The sequence below is a fragment of the Macaca nemestrina genome, chromosome 4, assembly GCF_043159975.1.
Source record: "Macaca nemestrina isolate mMacNem1 chromosome 4, mMacNem.hap1, whole genome shotgun sequence".
Lineage (NCBI taxonomy): Eukaryota > Metazoa > Chordata > Mammalia > Primates > Cercopithecidae > Macaca > Macaca nemestrina.
Window position 1 is genome coordinate 9,521,333 of NC_092128.1, and position 16,386 is coordinate 9,537,718.

The window sequence follows — 16,386 nt, forward strand, 5'->3', positions numbered from 1 at the left end:
AGCTGTGGGGGAGTGGAAATATGGGACAGTTGTGGGGATTCTTGTTTGCCTAAGATGGGGATTGCTAAAGCCTGTTTGAAATGTTGATGGGAATGATCCAGTTGATAGGAGGATTAAGGATGTAGAAGTGTGAAAAGTAAATATAGTGAGGTCAGTGATGTAAGCAAAAGTAGGTTTAAAAAAACTGGATGGAAACATACCAAAGCCGTATTTCTCTATGTTTTGTAAAATGTTCTGATGTAAGCATATATTACTTCTTATTCAGTAAAAATATATTTTTTAAAACAGTATACAATGAAAGATTGAGTTCAACAGGGCAGATTGAACATGTATTTATTCCTACCTCCCAAATCTCCCAAATCCTTCTTTTTTTTTTTTTTTTTTTTGAGACGGAGTTTTGCTCTTGTTGCCCAGGCCGGAGTGCAATGGCACGATCTGCAACCTCCACCTCCAGGGTTCAAGTGATTCTCCCACCTCAGCCTCCCCAGTAGCTGGGATTTAAGGCATGCACCACCACGCCTGGCTAATTTTGTATTTTAGTAGAGATGGGGTTTATCCATGTTGGTCACGCTGGTCTTGAACTCCCGACCTCAGGTAATCTGCCCGCCTCGGCCTCCCAAAGTGCCGGGATTAGAGGCCACTGTGCCCGGCCTCCCAAATCCTTCTAAAATAAGAGTGAAGGAACTTTTAAAAAGAAAAGAGATACAGCAAGGAAGTTTTTCAGCCCTGAAGCAAGTGGATAGATGTGGTAAGCTGAATCTGAAATTGGTACTGGGGAAAACTGAGAAGAAACTCAATTTGCACCCCCACACCTGCTCGGGGCTCAAGAGTTAATAGTACCAGAGACTCTAGAGATTCCTGGAAATAGGAATGAAGTGAGGCTAAACACAGACAGCTGGCTGAACATCTTTTAAATTGACCACTTAACACTCCCCTCAGCTCCCATTGCCTCCCTCAGTCCCTACTACAGGCATCTGCGTTTCTCTAGCCGTGTTATGTGACAGGCTTATTCTCTGGAGAGGGTGCAGAGGAGGCTTTCTGGACATGGGCACCAGGCACAGTTGAGGGTGGGGCACTACATCGGAAATGGGAAGAAGGAGACTTGACGTGCAGATATTGAGATCTGCAGACTTTCTTCCCTAACTCGACTTCCAGAATGTTGCCAACACCCAGAATTAAACCCATCGGGCAGGATATTGGAAGAGCCTTATATGGAGACTTTTGGGACCAGGCCAAGAGGTTTCTGAGTAAAATGACTTGGCCAAAGCTCCCTATGGGCCAAGCAGAGACCCACACATAGTTAGCAAGCCCCACCCAAATGCATTCAGCTCTTTGTTCTCTTGAGTGTCCTCTTGTAAGTCTCTGTGGACAACCAAGAACCAGAAGACATTTGGGAAAAGTCTGTGGTGTACAGAGATGAATAAGTAAAGACATCAGAAAAAATATATTTAGAGGAACAGAGACCATGCAGAGAGGAAAAAAATGTATATATGAATACTTACATATAAAATCCTTAGATAAAATAAGTGAATGCATTCATGACACAAAAGTGTAATGCTTGTTTTTTTAAAAAAGAAGAGAAAGGAACTCTTGGAAATTAAAAATGTAATAGTACAAGTTAGAGACTCAGGAGCAGTGTTGGAGGATAAGCACACATCCCAGAAAATAAAGCTAAAAGATAAGAAAATAGGGAAATAATAAAAATAAAGGATGGAAGGAAATAGGGAAAGAATAAGAAAACTGAAGGATGGAAATCCAACATCCAGATAATAGGAATATCCAGAAAAAAAGAGTAGCAAAAACAGGTGGGAATTATCAACAAAATGATTCAAGAAAAATTCCCACCAATTAAAGCCATAATTTTGTAGATTGAAAGAGCCAGCTGCCCAGAGCACTGGAAGAAAATAGACCTACACTTTCAGCATGGACTTTCAGAGCAACTGAGAACAAAGGAAATCCTATGAGCTTCCAGAGAAGAGAAACAGAGTCATGCGAAGAAACAGGAATTAGAATGGCCTCAGACATTTGTAACCACATTGGGATCTAGAAGACAGTAGAGCAATGCCTTTCAAATTCCAAAGGAAAATATTTTCCAACTTATAATTCAATATCTAGCCAAACTCTTTCGATTAAATATGAGTGAAACTGAGACATTTTGAGATGTTCAAGTCTCCACAAATCCTTTATCAAACTGGGGGAGGTGCTTTGCCAAAATAAGGAAGTAAACCAAGAAGGAGGCATTACAAACGCCAACTTGAGAGAGAGGTGGAGGCACTCCAGGGGCATGGCCCAAGGGCATTCCGAGAGGCCAGCTGTGCACCTAGAGGCAGCCGGTTGTGTGGGGCACCTCCACAGGTCCCAGAAATTTGTCTTCAAGTAGATGAAATGGATAAACACCCAATATATTTGAATGTTTGGAGAGGAGAGTTACACAGCAAGGTAAGGTTGGGGGAGTTTGGGGCTGAGTTCATGATAATTAGTCGTAAGCTGGGCAAAAGAAAAAAGTGTCAGATCTAGGGAAGGCAAGAAGGTTTACAGGCATTGGAAGCACTCACTATACTACAGAGTTTTGTTATAAATAACATTGATATAATCTAGTGAGGTAAACATCCAGTATTGATCCAACTAAAATTACAACAAAACTGTATTGGCAGGATCAGTTCAGAGGAGACCTTCATCCCTTGGAAGTCAATGGATGATGCTTAAAATTGAAAACTCAAGGAGTAGCAATATAAGTGTGTTACTTAGAGTTATGGAGGTAAATGACCAAAGAATCAGCTGGAATCATTGAAGTGATTGCCTCGGGGAGCAGGAAATGGGGGTAGGTGAGTGGAAAAGAACTTTTTAAAAAATAAGTTCTGGGCTGGGTGTGGTGTCTCACACCTCTAATCCCAACAGTTTGGGAGGCCGAGGCAGGTGGATCACTTGAGGTCAGGAGTTCGAGACTAGCCTAGCCAACATGGTAAAAACCCATCTCTACTAAAAGGGCAAAAAAGAAAAAAATAGCTGGGCGTGGTGGCCCGTGCCTGTAATCCCAGCTACTCAGGAGGCTAAGGCAGGAGAATCACTTGAACCCAAGAGGTGGAAGTTGCAGCCCCATCTCAAAAAAAAAATTTTTTTCGAAGAACTGTTCAACTATGTTCAACTAGCCTGTGTGCATGTATAACTTTAAAAAAAATTTTTTAATTAAAAAAAACCTAACAAAGTATAGCCATGAGAAGATTGGAAAGTCAGTGTCAACCAATATTTATTTGCTTTGAGCTGGTAGAGAGAGTTAATGTGGCAATACTGGTTTTTAATTTCACAAAGAAAAAGTACAGAGAGAAAGTCCCCGATAATATTCTCTCAAGAGTCAGCAGTTTATTCATTCCAATTTTATGTGCATGTGATTACATATACATAGCCTTAATTATGTAGGTAATACATATACACATTATCATTGTAAAAAAGTCAGACAATATAGAAGTATTGGCAAGTTTCTTTTTTCAATAGTATATCATTGACATTTTTACATGTCACAATATATAAATTTGTCATATTCTTTTTCATAGCCGACGGTAGTATTCTGTGTATTGATTTCATAATTTGTTTAAATACTGTCCCATTAATGTGCATTTAGGTTGTTCACAAGTTTCAGTGCTTCAGTAAAGATTATTATAAATAGATCTTCATGCACTTGTCAGGAACTTATTTAGAAATGGATTTTCTGGGTCAAAGGATATACCCACTTAAAAATTTAATAGATCCTGGCAAATCCCTTCAAATCACTTGTGCCAATTTACATGCCTTCATCCATCTAAGCATGAGAATGTTTGTTTCTATACACTCTTACCAGTAACAGGTATTATTTATCTTTTTCTCATTTGCCAAAGTAGTAAGTAGAAAAAAACACAATATGTGGATGAAAATACTTTCTATAAGGGTGATGTTGAGCATATTTTCATACCTTTATTGATTACTATTATCTCTTACTACTCTGTGAATAATCTTTTTTGTTACTCTTTTGGATTATTCATCTTTTTATTGATTTGTTAAAAAGCTTTTAAAATATTAAGGATATTAGCCCTTGCCTAACAGTATGTATATGAATACTTTCCCCAGTTTGTGGTTTACTTTTTTTTTTTTTTTTTTTTTTTGAGACAGAGGCTCACTTTATTGCCCAGGCTGGAATGCAGTGGCACTATCTCAGCTCACTGCAACCTCCACCTTCCGGGTTCAGGCTATTCTCCTACCCCAGCCTCCCGAGTATCTGGGGTTACAGGCGCCCACAACCATGCACAGCTAATTTTTTTGTATTTTTAGTAGAGACGGAGTTTCACCATTTTGGCCAGGCTGGTTTCAAACTCCTGACCTCCAGTGATCTGCCTACCTTGGCCTCCCAAAGTGCTAGGATTACAGGCGTGAGCCACCACGCCTGGCCTGTGGTTTACTTTTATATTTTGTGTGTGTATGTGTGTGTGTGTGTAATAGCAGTTTTTAACTTTTATGTATTCAAATTTATCAGTCTTTTTTTTTTTGAAACAGAGTCTCACTCTGGAGTGCAGTGGCGCAATCTCGGCTCACTGCAACCTCCGCCTCCCGGGTTCAAGTGATTCTCCTGCCTCAGCCTCCCGAGTAGCTGGGATCACCGGCCCCTGCCACCACGCCCAGCTCATTTTTGTATTTTTTAGTAGAGACGAGGTTTCGCCATGTTGGCCAGGCTGGTCTCGAACTCCTGACGTCAGGTGATCCACCCGCCTCAGCCTCCCAATCTGGGTTTCATATCAAATGTAGAAATATTTACTCAAGCTATTTTATTTAGTAAACACTGTGATCACAGATCTTAGGTCTGTGAGCATCTCAAAAAAAGCTATAAAAATTTTTGAAACACAAAATAAATTTTTTTTTTTGCCCTAGAAAACAAAAAGAAAATTGCTAAGTCTAAGTAATTAAATGCTTATTTTAACTAAATGTCTAAAAATATGGCATTATATCAGTTTCAATAACTAATAAATTCAGTCTTTGCAAATGTTTAATACATTTGAAAACAATTTATGGGATTTTCCCCACCTCACAGGAGTTCTTATGAACATGAATTATTAAAAACCAATCACAGATTAAATAAGTTTCTTATAGCCAAATGATGGCAACAGCAAGCTACAAGAATCCTTTCAAAACAATTTATAGCAAAATTATAGTTGATAGGAGTTGGGCATGTTTAATATGCTTGGCACGAATTACCAAACGTCCTCCAAAAGGACTATCTGAAGTCCCATAGGGTTACAGATAGCCTGTTCCTCAGCTTAAAGTTGTAAAACTTAGGTGTGAATTTCTTATTTATACATAAATATTGTTGTTCATCAGGAGTTCGGTGTGAAATACGTGAAGTAGCTTTTTTCCCTTTCTAGTCAGGAAGCCAGTTGTCTCCATTCCTTTTAAACTTTTCCCCACTGGATTGAAATGTTACCTTTTTCATAAACTATATTCCCACAATGTGTGTGTCTTCGATTAATTTTTTAAATGGGAGAACAAATTCCTGCTTATAAATAAATGCAGCTTGGTTGTCAGTACTCTTTGAAAAGTTGTTTGGGGTGGGGAGACATTGTTGGTGGGAAACACTGGCGTTCCCTGCTATCTAGCAAGTGGAGGGGAGGGTCAAAGTGTGTACATACTGCCTGTTTTGAGGGAGAAAGAGTACGTGCCACAAAGAGGAGCAGGCGAATGCCTGGAGCTCAGGGAGGAGCACAGCTGTGTCCAGCTGAGAGCACTGAAGAGGCTTGATGGAATGGTGGACACTCAAGTTGGGTCTTGAAGTAGGGCCAGGTGTTGAAGGCACTAGTCTTCAAGCTGGGGTACCCATGCTTTTGAGGGGATAAGGGTACTCCCCAGGAGAGACATAATACAGATGTCTTTGAGGGCACAGTTTCCAGTCGTTAGTCCATCTCTTCTTGTCCAGCTGATCAGCCAAAAGCACACAATGCATGTGGTCCCTGAAATGTGGCTTCTCATCTACTCTCCCATTATTTAAAAAAAAAAAACAGGCTGCCAGGCATGGTGGCTCATGCCTGTAATCCTAGCACTGTGGGAGGCCGAGGTGGGAGGATCACTTGAGTCCAGGTGTTTGAGACCAACCTGGGCAACATAGGGAGACCTCATCTCTACAGAAACTTTAAAAATTAGCTGGGTATGGTAGCACATGCCTGTAGTCCCAGCTACTCTAGAGGCTGAGGTGGCAGGTGGTTTAAGCCAGGAGGTTGAGGCTGCAGTGAGCTATGATCTCACCACTGCACTCCAGCCTAGGCAACAGAGCAAGGCCTCATGTCTTAAAAAACAAAACAAAACAGGCACTTCCTGCCCATCTCCATCTTACTATAAAGCATTTCTCAGAGGCATAAAGCCCCCAGGTCACCAAACAGAGAGAATATTCAGAATTTTGGGATACATGTCCTGCAGCGCGTCACTCTGGGGCCTGGATGGCAAGTTCTCTTGCAGCTTAGGTTGTTTGCAATATTTTACCTTTAACAAAATTGAAAGAGAAACTAATCATGTTGTGAACTGATAGGTCATTAGAAACAGTTGTTTTGTTTTGTTTTGTTTTGTTTTTTGAAATGGAGTCTCGCTCTGTTGCCCAGGCTGGAGTGCAGTGGCGCCGTGTTGGCTTACTGCAAGCTCCGCTTCCTGGGTTCATGCCATTCTCCTGCCTCAGCCTCCCGAGTAGCTGGGACTACAGGTGCCCGCCACCACGCCCGGCCAGTTTTTTTGTATTTTTAGTAGAGATGGAGTTTCACAGTGTTCACCAGGATGGTCTCGATCTCCTGACCTCGTGATCCGCCCGCCTCGGCCTCCCAAAGTGCTGGGATTACAGGCGTGAGCCACCGCGCCTGGCCCTAGAAACAGTTTTTGATGATAATGTTGACCGTGTGATCTTTGTGGCATATAATTCAGAAGTTCAGAATTGAGTGACAGTTCCATAACAAAGCTGCTTCCAGCCCATCTACATATTTATGTAAATGAGGTTTCCCAATGTAAATGAGGTTTCATTTATAAAAATGAAACAGACAAATTGATTCTGAACTGTATATTCTACAATAAGAATATTGATTTCCAGATAAGTAAACTAATTGGGAAAAAATTCTATTCATCTTTATAAGATACATTTCCCAAAGTTTCTTTATTTTCTATCTTGGATAATTATTTATCATTCTGTAGTGATAATCACTAAGGATAACTTAAGCCAGGAAAAAAATGAACACTTAGAGACCTGTGGTTATTAGAAATGAAAGCAAAATTAAACCTTCAATTTACATACACATTTTTGTGGCAGAGTGGTAGATGAAGTGATCAGTAAAAGGCTTCTAAGCATACAAATATGTTCTATTAGGATAAAATTCTGTGGGCAAAGTGGGAATAGAAATAGAAGTTCAAGGTGAAAAGGAATGATATAAAAATTCCAGCTATCAAAGAAGAATTTGTTCATGTGTTTTTAAGTGAATAATGGTGGGTTTAAAATTGCTGGGGTTCTTAGATTCCATTGGCGACATTAAAGGGTGATGGAAGAGTTTATTTCAAAGTATCAATATTTACAATACTCCAGAAATTACATCTTTTGCAGTTACTGATGCATTTTATATATTTATTCGAAAAGATGCAAAGGAGTACATAGTTTTAAAAATTATTTTAAGGTGTAAGCAAGCAAAATATTTTAAGTAGTTTGTGAAGTCAGGGAAGAAGTTTTCCTGATGCTAGAGTCATGGTCATGGTCATGGTCATGTTTGTGGAGGGATCGTAACGATTTAGCACAGAGACAAGGATTGAAGACAGAGGAGAAAAGGCACACAACTAATGGAGCAAAACTCCAGGGAGAAAGAAATGGGCAGGGCTAAGGAAACAAGCAGAGGATTTCAGTGATAGGAGGAGGGAAGAGAGACATTACTTTCCCTGAGATTGGAGAGAAAAGGGAGGTAAAGATGGTGACTCTGAGCCAGTGCAGGAAGTAGGGGATGGAGGTATAGATGAGTTTTTCTTTTCCTTTTCATAGAGAATAGGACACAGACATCTTTGGAGAGAGTGGGAGAGTCCCACAGTTCTGAGGGAATCGGGGTAAATGAGAACATTAGAGCTGCTTTATATTCCATCCACTTCCAAACCAGTTGAGTTGGTGAATCAGAGAGGCATTAAAGGAGTGCCACTCATCCGAAGGAATCCAGCTTATGTCATCTAGCACCCATTTTCAGCCTGATGAGTTTGTCTGATTTCTTAGTAAGGGAATGAATGGATTTGGCAGAGGAGCAGGAGGAGCCTCAGGAGGGCAGGACTGAGGCTGCTTGGTTCATTTATCTCCTGGTTTCTTTTCTCTTTTTCTCACAGCACTTGTCACCTTCTAACATCCAATGTAATTTATTTATTGTGTCTACCACCTTATGTAAGGTCCATGTTTTTTTCACTGATATATCAAAAGCCGTTAGACCACATGACATGTAGTTGGTGCTCAGTAGATATCTGCTAGTAAACATTCAATGAATGAATGAATATGTTTGTACATGACATATTCTATTGTTACTGCAGTAAACTTAACCATAGCAAAAGTCTGGGGAAAAAAGCCAATGTTCTTCTATTAGGGAAAGAATGAATAAGCTACGGTACTATCCTGACCATGGAATATATACAGCATTTTTAACAATGTATTAGCACTGTAGAAATTGGCTTATGGCCAGGTGTGGTGGCTCCTGCCTGTAATTCCAGCACTTTGGGAGGCTGAGGTGGGCAGATCACTTGAGGCCACGAGTTCGAGACCACCTTGGCTAACATAGTAAAACCCCATCACTACTAAAAATACAAAAAATTAGCTGGGTGTGGTAGTGCATGCCTGCAATCCCAGCTACCTGGGAGGCTGAGGCACAAGAATCACTTGAACCTGGGAGGTAGAGGTTACAGTGAGCTGAGATCATGCCACTGCACTTTAGCCTGGGCAACAGAGGGAGACTCTGTCTCAAAAAAAAAAAAAAAAAGTGAGGAGACTTATGCCTGTAATCCCAGCACTTTGGGAGGCTGAGGCAGGCCGATCATGAGGTCAGGAGTTCTAGACCAGCCTGACCAACATGGTGAAACCCCGTCTCTACTAAAAATGCAAAAAATTAGCCGGGTGTGGTGGCAGGTGCCTGTGATCCCAGCTACTCGGGAGGCTGAGGCAGGAGAATCGCTTGAAGCAGGGAGGCGCAGCTTGCAGCGAGTCGAGACTGCGCCATTGTACTCCAGCCTGGGCGACAGAGTGAGACTCCAAATAAAAAAAAAAAAAAGAAAGAAATTGAAGGGATTTCTACAAGATATTTGAGTAGAGGAACACAGAGGAGGCCAATAGTGACAGAAAAATAAATAAATAAATAAACGTGTATGTGGCTTATTCATAAGCACAGAGAAAAGTCCTGGTAAATTATAGGAGTTACCTGGGAAGTCATAACGGTGAAATGGGAAGAGAGGGAAGGGGAAGGCAAATTAGACAGAAAAAAATACTGCACTAAAACCCAAAAATGTGTTATAATCCCATTTATGTAAAATGACACCTATGTATGTAATGGTACATTTGAAATTAGTCTACAGACCTATAGGCAAGCTTAAAAACATAAATTTCAGGGTAGTGTTTAATAGGATGCTATTTAACTAAAAACAAACTCAAATGCCCCTGGTGTACATGCATACGTGCTTGGGAATGTGAGTCTGTTTTTTGGACACCTCAGGGTATGGGGCCGAGGGGTGGGAGTAGTCAGGAGATGGCCTTTTCTTCATCAACCTGATTGTGAGTGAGCAGATGAGAGAGAAACTGTGTTAACTGTACCAGTTGGCTGGTCTGACTGAGAAAAGGAATGGGCATCTCTTTAAAATAAACCCTGGCTGGGCACAGTGGCTTATTTATGCCTGTCATCCCAGCATTTTGGGAGGATCACTTAAGCCCAGGAGTTCAAGGCTGCAGTGAGCTATGATCGTGCCACTGCACTCGAGCCTGGGTGATAGAGTGAGACCTTTGTCTATTGAAAAAATAAGACTAATAATAAACCCTGACAATGCTGAATTTTTTTTTAATTATGGTGCTCATGGCAAACAAACTTTGCATCTATTTTAACTTGACTACAGTTTGTATTGGTATTCAAAGCTACAAGGTGTCCAGAAAATTCTGTGTCTACTCATTTCCAACTCAATATTACATTTCTTCAGGGTCTCTAAGATAAGACTTATTGAGATGTAAATTGTAGGGCTGCAGAAACCTGGGCAGTTGGCATGAACATTCTGGGTTCTTTTCTTCTCACCCCTGCCCACCCTCTCTCAGCACATGACGGGATCGTGATTAAGATCGAGGTACAGACCAACGACGAGGGCTCAGAAAGTTTGGAGACACCTGAGCCCCTGATGGGACAGGTGGAAGAGCACGGCTTTCAGGACTCAGAGCTGGGTGACCCCTGTGGGGAACAGCCAGACCTGGACATGCAGGAGCCAGAGAACACGCTGGAGGAGTCCACGGAAGGCTCCAGCGAGTTCAGCGAACTGAAGCAGATGCTGGTGCAGCAGAGGAACTGCACGGGTGAGTGCTGGGTGGGGAGGGCCAGAGAAGTGTTGCCATGAGGCCTTCCAGAGGGCCGCTGCCCCCTGGGACAGCTGTGGTTCCTTCAGAGAGGTAGCTGGACACTGATGGGGCAACAGGTGGGAAAGAATTACCAAGCACGGCCTCGGGTCTAGGCTTCGTGACGCAGGACTTGTAAGAACCCATCTCCAACCCAGGAAAGAAGTGGTTACCTCTAAAGACTGGTTCAGGCAAGAATGAAAGGGATCTCAGAGCTCACCTATCCCACCCCTCATTTTACAGGCAGAGGTTAAATAGATTGGACAAGGCCACACAGAGAGTGGCAAAGCCAGAACTCTCCCAACGTGTCCTTGATCATCTCATATCACCCTAGAAGCCTCAACTACCTTGAAGATTTCAGCCCTGGAGAGCATGGTTTTCAAATAATGATAGCACTGCCGTTCTGTGTTCGAACCTAGTCTTCATTTTTGTTTAATTATAAAACTTTATCACCGTGCTGCTCACTCTTGCTCCTTCTGAGTTCAAGAACAGTAAGGCACTGGGGCTCATGGTGGCCTGATCCCAGGACATCTTTTGTGATGGATTTTCTGATGCTGAGCCATCCTGGCAGGCCCAGGAAAAGCCCTACTTGATCATCATCATGTATTTTTTGAATTCACTATTGGACTTAGGTAATAAATATTTTACTCAAGTTAGACAACTGTATTCATAAATGAAATGAACGTTTTCTTGAATTATTCTCATCTAATTTTGGAAACAGTATCATACTGGATGTATCAGATGAACTGGGCAGCTTTTGCTCTTGTTCTGTATTCTGAAAAAAAATAGGAATTGAGTGTGTTCCTTGAAAAACTGGTAGAACCCACTTGGACTTTTGTTTTTGTCTGGATGTTTTGTTTATGTGTAAGTCATTCACCATTACATGTTTGTATAACACTTTTATATTTAGAAATATATCCACATCCATTTCTGGTTTTAAAAGTATTATATTGATGTAAACTGCTTAAAAATTATCTGTAGATAATTCCTCCATAATTTGCATTTTATTAATGACCATTCCTCTTGGTCAAAAGATATGGATCTAGGCCCAGAGCAGTGACTCACACCTGTAATCCCAGCACTTTGGGAAGCAAAGGCAGGAGGATTGCTTGAGCCCAGGAGTTCATGGCCAGCTCAGGCAACACAGGGAGACCCCATCTCTACAAAAAATTTAAAATTTAGCCGGGAATGGTGGTGCATGCCTGCAGTCCCAGCTCCTTGGGAGGCTGAGGTGGGAGGATTGGTTGAAGCTGAGAGGCTGAGGCTGCAGTGAGCCATGATTGTATTGCTGCACTCCAGCCCGGGTGACAGAGCAAGACACTGTCTCAAAAATATGTACATATATGGATCTACCACCTGATTTTTAAGTAACTCCATGGTATTTCAGAAGTGTTTTTGACATACCATGTTGTCTTTCATAAAAGGACAGTGAAAAGACATAAGGTAGATTCTGAGTATATGCTAAATTGGGACCATCATTGTATAAATTCAGTTGCCTTTTGAGCAGTCCCCATTAATTGTAGTAGAACTTTAGAAAACTACTAAACAGTAGTTTGTGGAATTGTGAGTCTTGAGTTTTAGGGCCAAATGTTTGGTGTTTATCATTCCGTTAAGAAAAAAGCACCTTTGGCCAGGCGCGGTGGCTCCTGCCTATAATCCCAGCACTTTGGGAGGCTGTGGCGGGTGGATCATTTGAGGTCAGGAATTCAAGACTGGCCTGTCCAATATAGTGAAACCCCATCTCTACTAAAAATATAAAAATTAGCTGGGCATGGTAGCGGGCGCCTGTAATCCCAGCTACTTGGGAGGCTGAGGCACGAGAATGACTTGAACCCAGGAGGCAGAGGTTGCAGTGAGCCAAGATCATGCCACTGCACTCCAGCCTGAGCGACAGAGCCAGACTCAAAAATAAATTAAAAAAAAAAAAAAAGATAAAAAGAAATAAGCACCTTTGGTCCTCAAGGAGAGTTTAGCCCTTCTCAGGATCTATTTTCCCCTTTGCCTTTCAGAGATACTCAGTATTTTCGGGATAAACACCAGGGCAACTAGTTACCACACTCTGCAGCTGCCTGCTCTTGATCTTTTAGGCATCGTGCTCCAAGGATGTTCTGGGGCACTTCTTGCTGAGAATCCTAACACTACTGAGGCAGCCTTGACTCAGCACATCTGTGTCCTAATTTTACCACTGTAGTTCACTGGCTGTAGAGGAGGACAAGGAAGTGCTAAGGAAGACAGGGAGTCACTAGCAACTTTACAAGACGTTGGCTGGGTCACGAACATTGCTAGCTTCAGTCCCTGTTACTTGAGGAGGTAGACCAGATGGGTCCCAACCTGCAAGCTCCGGAAAGGCCTAGGACTTCATTTTCTATTTGGAAACATCACTTGGTATCTCTGAGCTTGGATGACCCATCTGTAAAATGGGGAGAATTCTTGCTTGACTTGCCCTATAATAAGATATTGTGCTCATGAAAAGAAGACAGGTATGAGTGCTCTGAAAAGGTCTTGTTGGTTTGTTTTTAATTATTCTGCACACACAGACTTTTTGTCTTTGTCACAGATGGGTTCAGAGAAGTAAGTGACTTTCTCATGTCACACAAAGCTGGTGACTAAAAATAGAACTCACCAGTTAGTGCCAAATAAGTACAAGCCACTTGAGAAAACTCAAACAGGAGTCGGGAGCCACTTCTTTTCTCTGAAACTTACATTATCATAAAGGACCAGGCTAGAGCGTCGAGGGGGCATCCCTGGGTGGGGCGTACACTGCCTGCAGCTGATCCAGATTCAAGGGTGGTGGAGTCTGACTGTGCCGGTGCATCTTCCACCCATGAGAGGCTGCAGAAGGCTGGGTTCCTGATTCCTAGGGTGGGCACCAGTGAGTACTGTGGGCTCCAAGGAGGGGTGGAGTGCTGTAGGTTTTGATCATCAAGGCAGACGTGGAGAGGAGAGGGAAATTTCTGGAGGAAGGTGAGGAAAGGCACCAAGAGGAGAAATCTCCCAGTGGATTAGGAAAGAAGTGGGCTGGTCTGAGCAGAGTTCAGGCAAAGATGTCCTCAGAGGGGCAAAGACTGAGAACCTTAGAGGAGTGGAGACCCTTTGGTACAGCTGGTAGAAACCCAACCTTTAAGTAGCCTAATGGAAAAAGAGGTGTGCATCACTCATATAATTAGAGAATCGTGAGTATTCCAGCATCAGGCATGGCTGGATCCAGGTGTTCCCACATCGGCTCTGTGTACTGGTTTCCTTCTTTCCTGATGGGTCCGGCTCTACCAGCAGTTTCGCATCATAACCAACAGGAAGCGATTTCCCGTGCGGTCCTCCGTATAAAATCCAAGGAGAACTCTTTTTAGCCCCTTTTAAGTCTGGACTCATTCCTGAACCAAACAGCAAGGCCAGCCTGGGTTACGCATCCACCTCGTTGTGGGAGGGGAGCGGACCAGGGGCCGCAGAGAGAGGAGAATTTTCCCAAAAGAAGGAATTTGGGCCAATAATGCAATGTTTTGGTGAGGGTAAAGCAATGCTGTACCTCCATCCAGGTAGGCTAGGGGCGCCAGGCAACAGCTAACGACTTTCTCTCTCTGTCCCTGGAGCAGAAGGGATCGTGATCAAGACAGAGGAACAAGATGAGGAGGAAGAGGAGGAGGAGGAGGATGAGCTGCCGCAGCACTTGCAATCCCTTGGGCAGCTGTCCGGGAGATACGAGGCCAGTATGTACCAGACCCCGCTGCCCGGGGAGATGTCCCCCGAGGGCGAGGAGAGCCCCCCGCCTCTGCAGCTAGGAAACCCTGCAGTGAAAAGGCTGGCACCCTCCATGCACGGTGAGCGGCACCTGAGCGAGAACCGCGGGGCCTCGAGCCAGCAGCAGCGGAACCGGCGCGGCGAGCGGCCCTTCACCTGCATGGAGTGCGGCAAGAGCTTCCGCCTGAAAATCAACCTCATCATCCACCAGCGCAACCACATCAAGGAGGGGCCCTACGAGTGCGCCGAGTGCGAGATCAGCTTCCGGCACAAGCAACAGCTCACGCTGCACCAGCGCATCCACCGCGTGCGCGGAGGCTGCGTCTCACCCGAACGCGGGCCCACGTTCAACCCCAAGCACGCGCTCAAGCCACGCCCCAAGTCACCCAGCTCGGGCAGCGGCGGCAGTGGCCCCAAGCCCTACAAGTGCCCCGAGTGCGACAGCAGCTTCAGCCACAAGTCCAGCCTGACCAAACACCAGATCACGCACACGGGCGAGCGGCCCTACACGTGCCCCGAGTGCAAGAAGAGCTTCCGCCTGCACATCAGCCTGGTGATCCACCAGCGCGTGCATGCGGGCAAGCATGAGGTCTCCTTCATCTGCAGCCTGTGCGGCAAGAGCTTCAGCCGCCCTTCGCACCTGCTGCGCCACCAGCGGACTCACACGGGCGAGCGGCCCTTCAAGTGCCCCGAGTGCGAGAAGAGCTTCAGTGAGAAGTCCAAGCTCACCAACCACTGCCGTGTGCACTCGCGTGAGCGGCCACATGCCTGCCCCGAATGCGGCAAGAGCTTCATCCGCAAGCACCACCTCCTGGAGCACCGGCGCATCCACACAGGCGAGCGGCCCTACCACTGCGCCGAGTGCGGCAAGCGCTTCACGCAGAAGCACCATCTGCTGGAGCACCAGCGTGCGCACACGGGCGAGCGGCCCTACCCCTGCACGCACTGCGCCAAGTGCTTCCGCTACAAGCAGTCGCTCAAGTACCACCTGCGGACCCACACGGGCGAGTGAGCGCGCGCCCCGCCACCGCTGCCCGGCCAGGTGCGCGGGCCGAGCCCCCCTCGGACACCGCCAGGCCCGAGCCCAGCGGGCGGGGGCGGGGCGCCCCCCAGCCCCTTTGCCGTGAGCTCCCCTCTCCTTTCGTCCCTCCTCCCAAGGACATGGGGGCAGTGAGACCAGGTCCCTTGCTGCCGCGTTTCCCCCGGGCCCCAGGGGGGAGGGCGCGGACCTGGGGAACCCTTTCGGGCTGTTAATTTCCTTGACAATAAAATGGATGAAACCAATCAGCACGGGGGGCGTGATTTGGCCGCCGGCCACTCAGAGGGGCGGTGTAGGGCCCATCTAGTTGGGGATAGAACTTTATAATTACCTTTTGGATACTGTGGTTCTATTTGATAATAATAGAGTAATTTTTAAAAGACGAGCGTTTCCTGTTTGCCGTTTTTGTTTGGTTTGAAGGGGAGGGTTTGAGAAGGCCCGAGGGACATATGGTAGTGTCAGTTGACAGGTTCTGTTGGGACCCTTTTTTGTGTGCCTTCTCCATTTGGGTGGTAAAGGAGACGCTGATCCCGCTGGTTCTGAAATGGAGAAGGAGAGGCAGGACTGACGTCTAAGGGACCGCGGGAATCCCTAGACCTTCGCTTCTGCCCTGGAGTCCGCGAGGATGCTGGGAGCTCAGGACGTAATAGGTCCCAGTTGACTAGCATGATCAACGAGAGTGACGGTCAGGTTTGGAATGAGCTGGAGTCCTGTAGCAAAAGCTGGGCGCTTCCCTCAGTGCCCAGGCGTTCCTGCCTAGCTTGAAATGCAGCTGGCTGAGGAGTAGGGTGGCGGGAGGGAAGCCTAGGGAAGAGGTGCAGAGGCCCCTGGTGCCAATCTTTGCGGAAGCCACAAAAGGCACCAGTCAGAACATTTTTTATTTGAATGTTGCACCAAAGCTACTCTGGACTTGCTGAATGCACTAACGAATCCTGGTTTCTCTAGGTATTCATTCATTTCCCATCTGCCTACAGCTCTCTCTTATAGAAAGAGAAACTGCAGGCATACTACATTGCCCACA

General features: G+C 44.9%; 1 protein-coding gene across 3 annotated transcripts in view; it reads left to right on the forward strand.

Moving 5' to 3' along the window:
• LOC105474861 (zinc finger protein 777) overlaps positions 1-15,748 on the forward strand; it is a 29,605-nt gene extending 13,857 nt beyond the window's left edge. For all 3 annotated transcript variants that reach the window (XM_011729689.3, XM_011729688.3, XM_011729690.3), the window contains exons 5-6: positions 10,301-10,552; positions 14,182-15,748. In XM_011729689.3, coding sequence (XP_011727991.1) covers positions 10,301-10,552; positions 14,182-15,338 — 1,409 coding nt within the window. In that variant the 3' untranslated portion in view covers positions 15,339-15,748. The remainder of the gene's footprint in view (positions 1-10,300; positions 10,553-14,181) is intronic.
• The last annotated feature ends 638 nt before the right edge of the window (positions 15,749-16,386 follow it).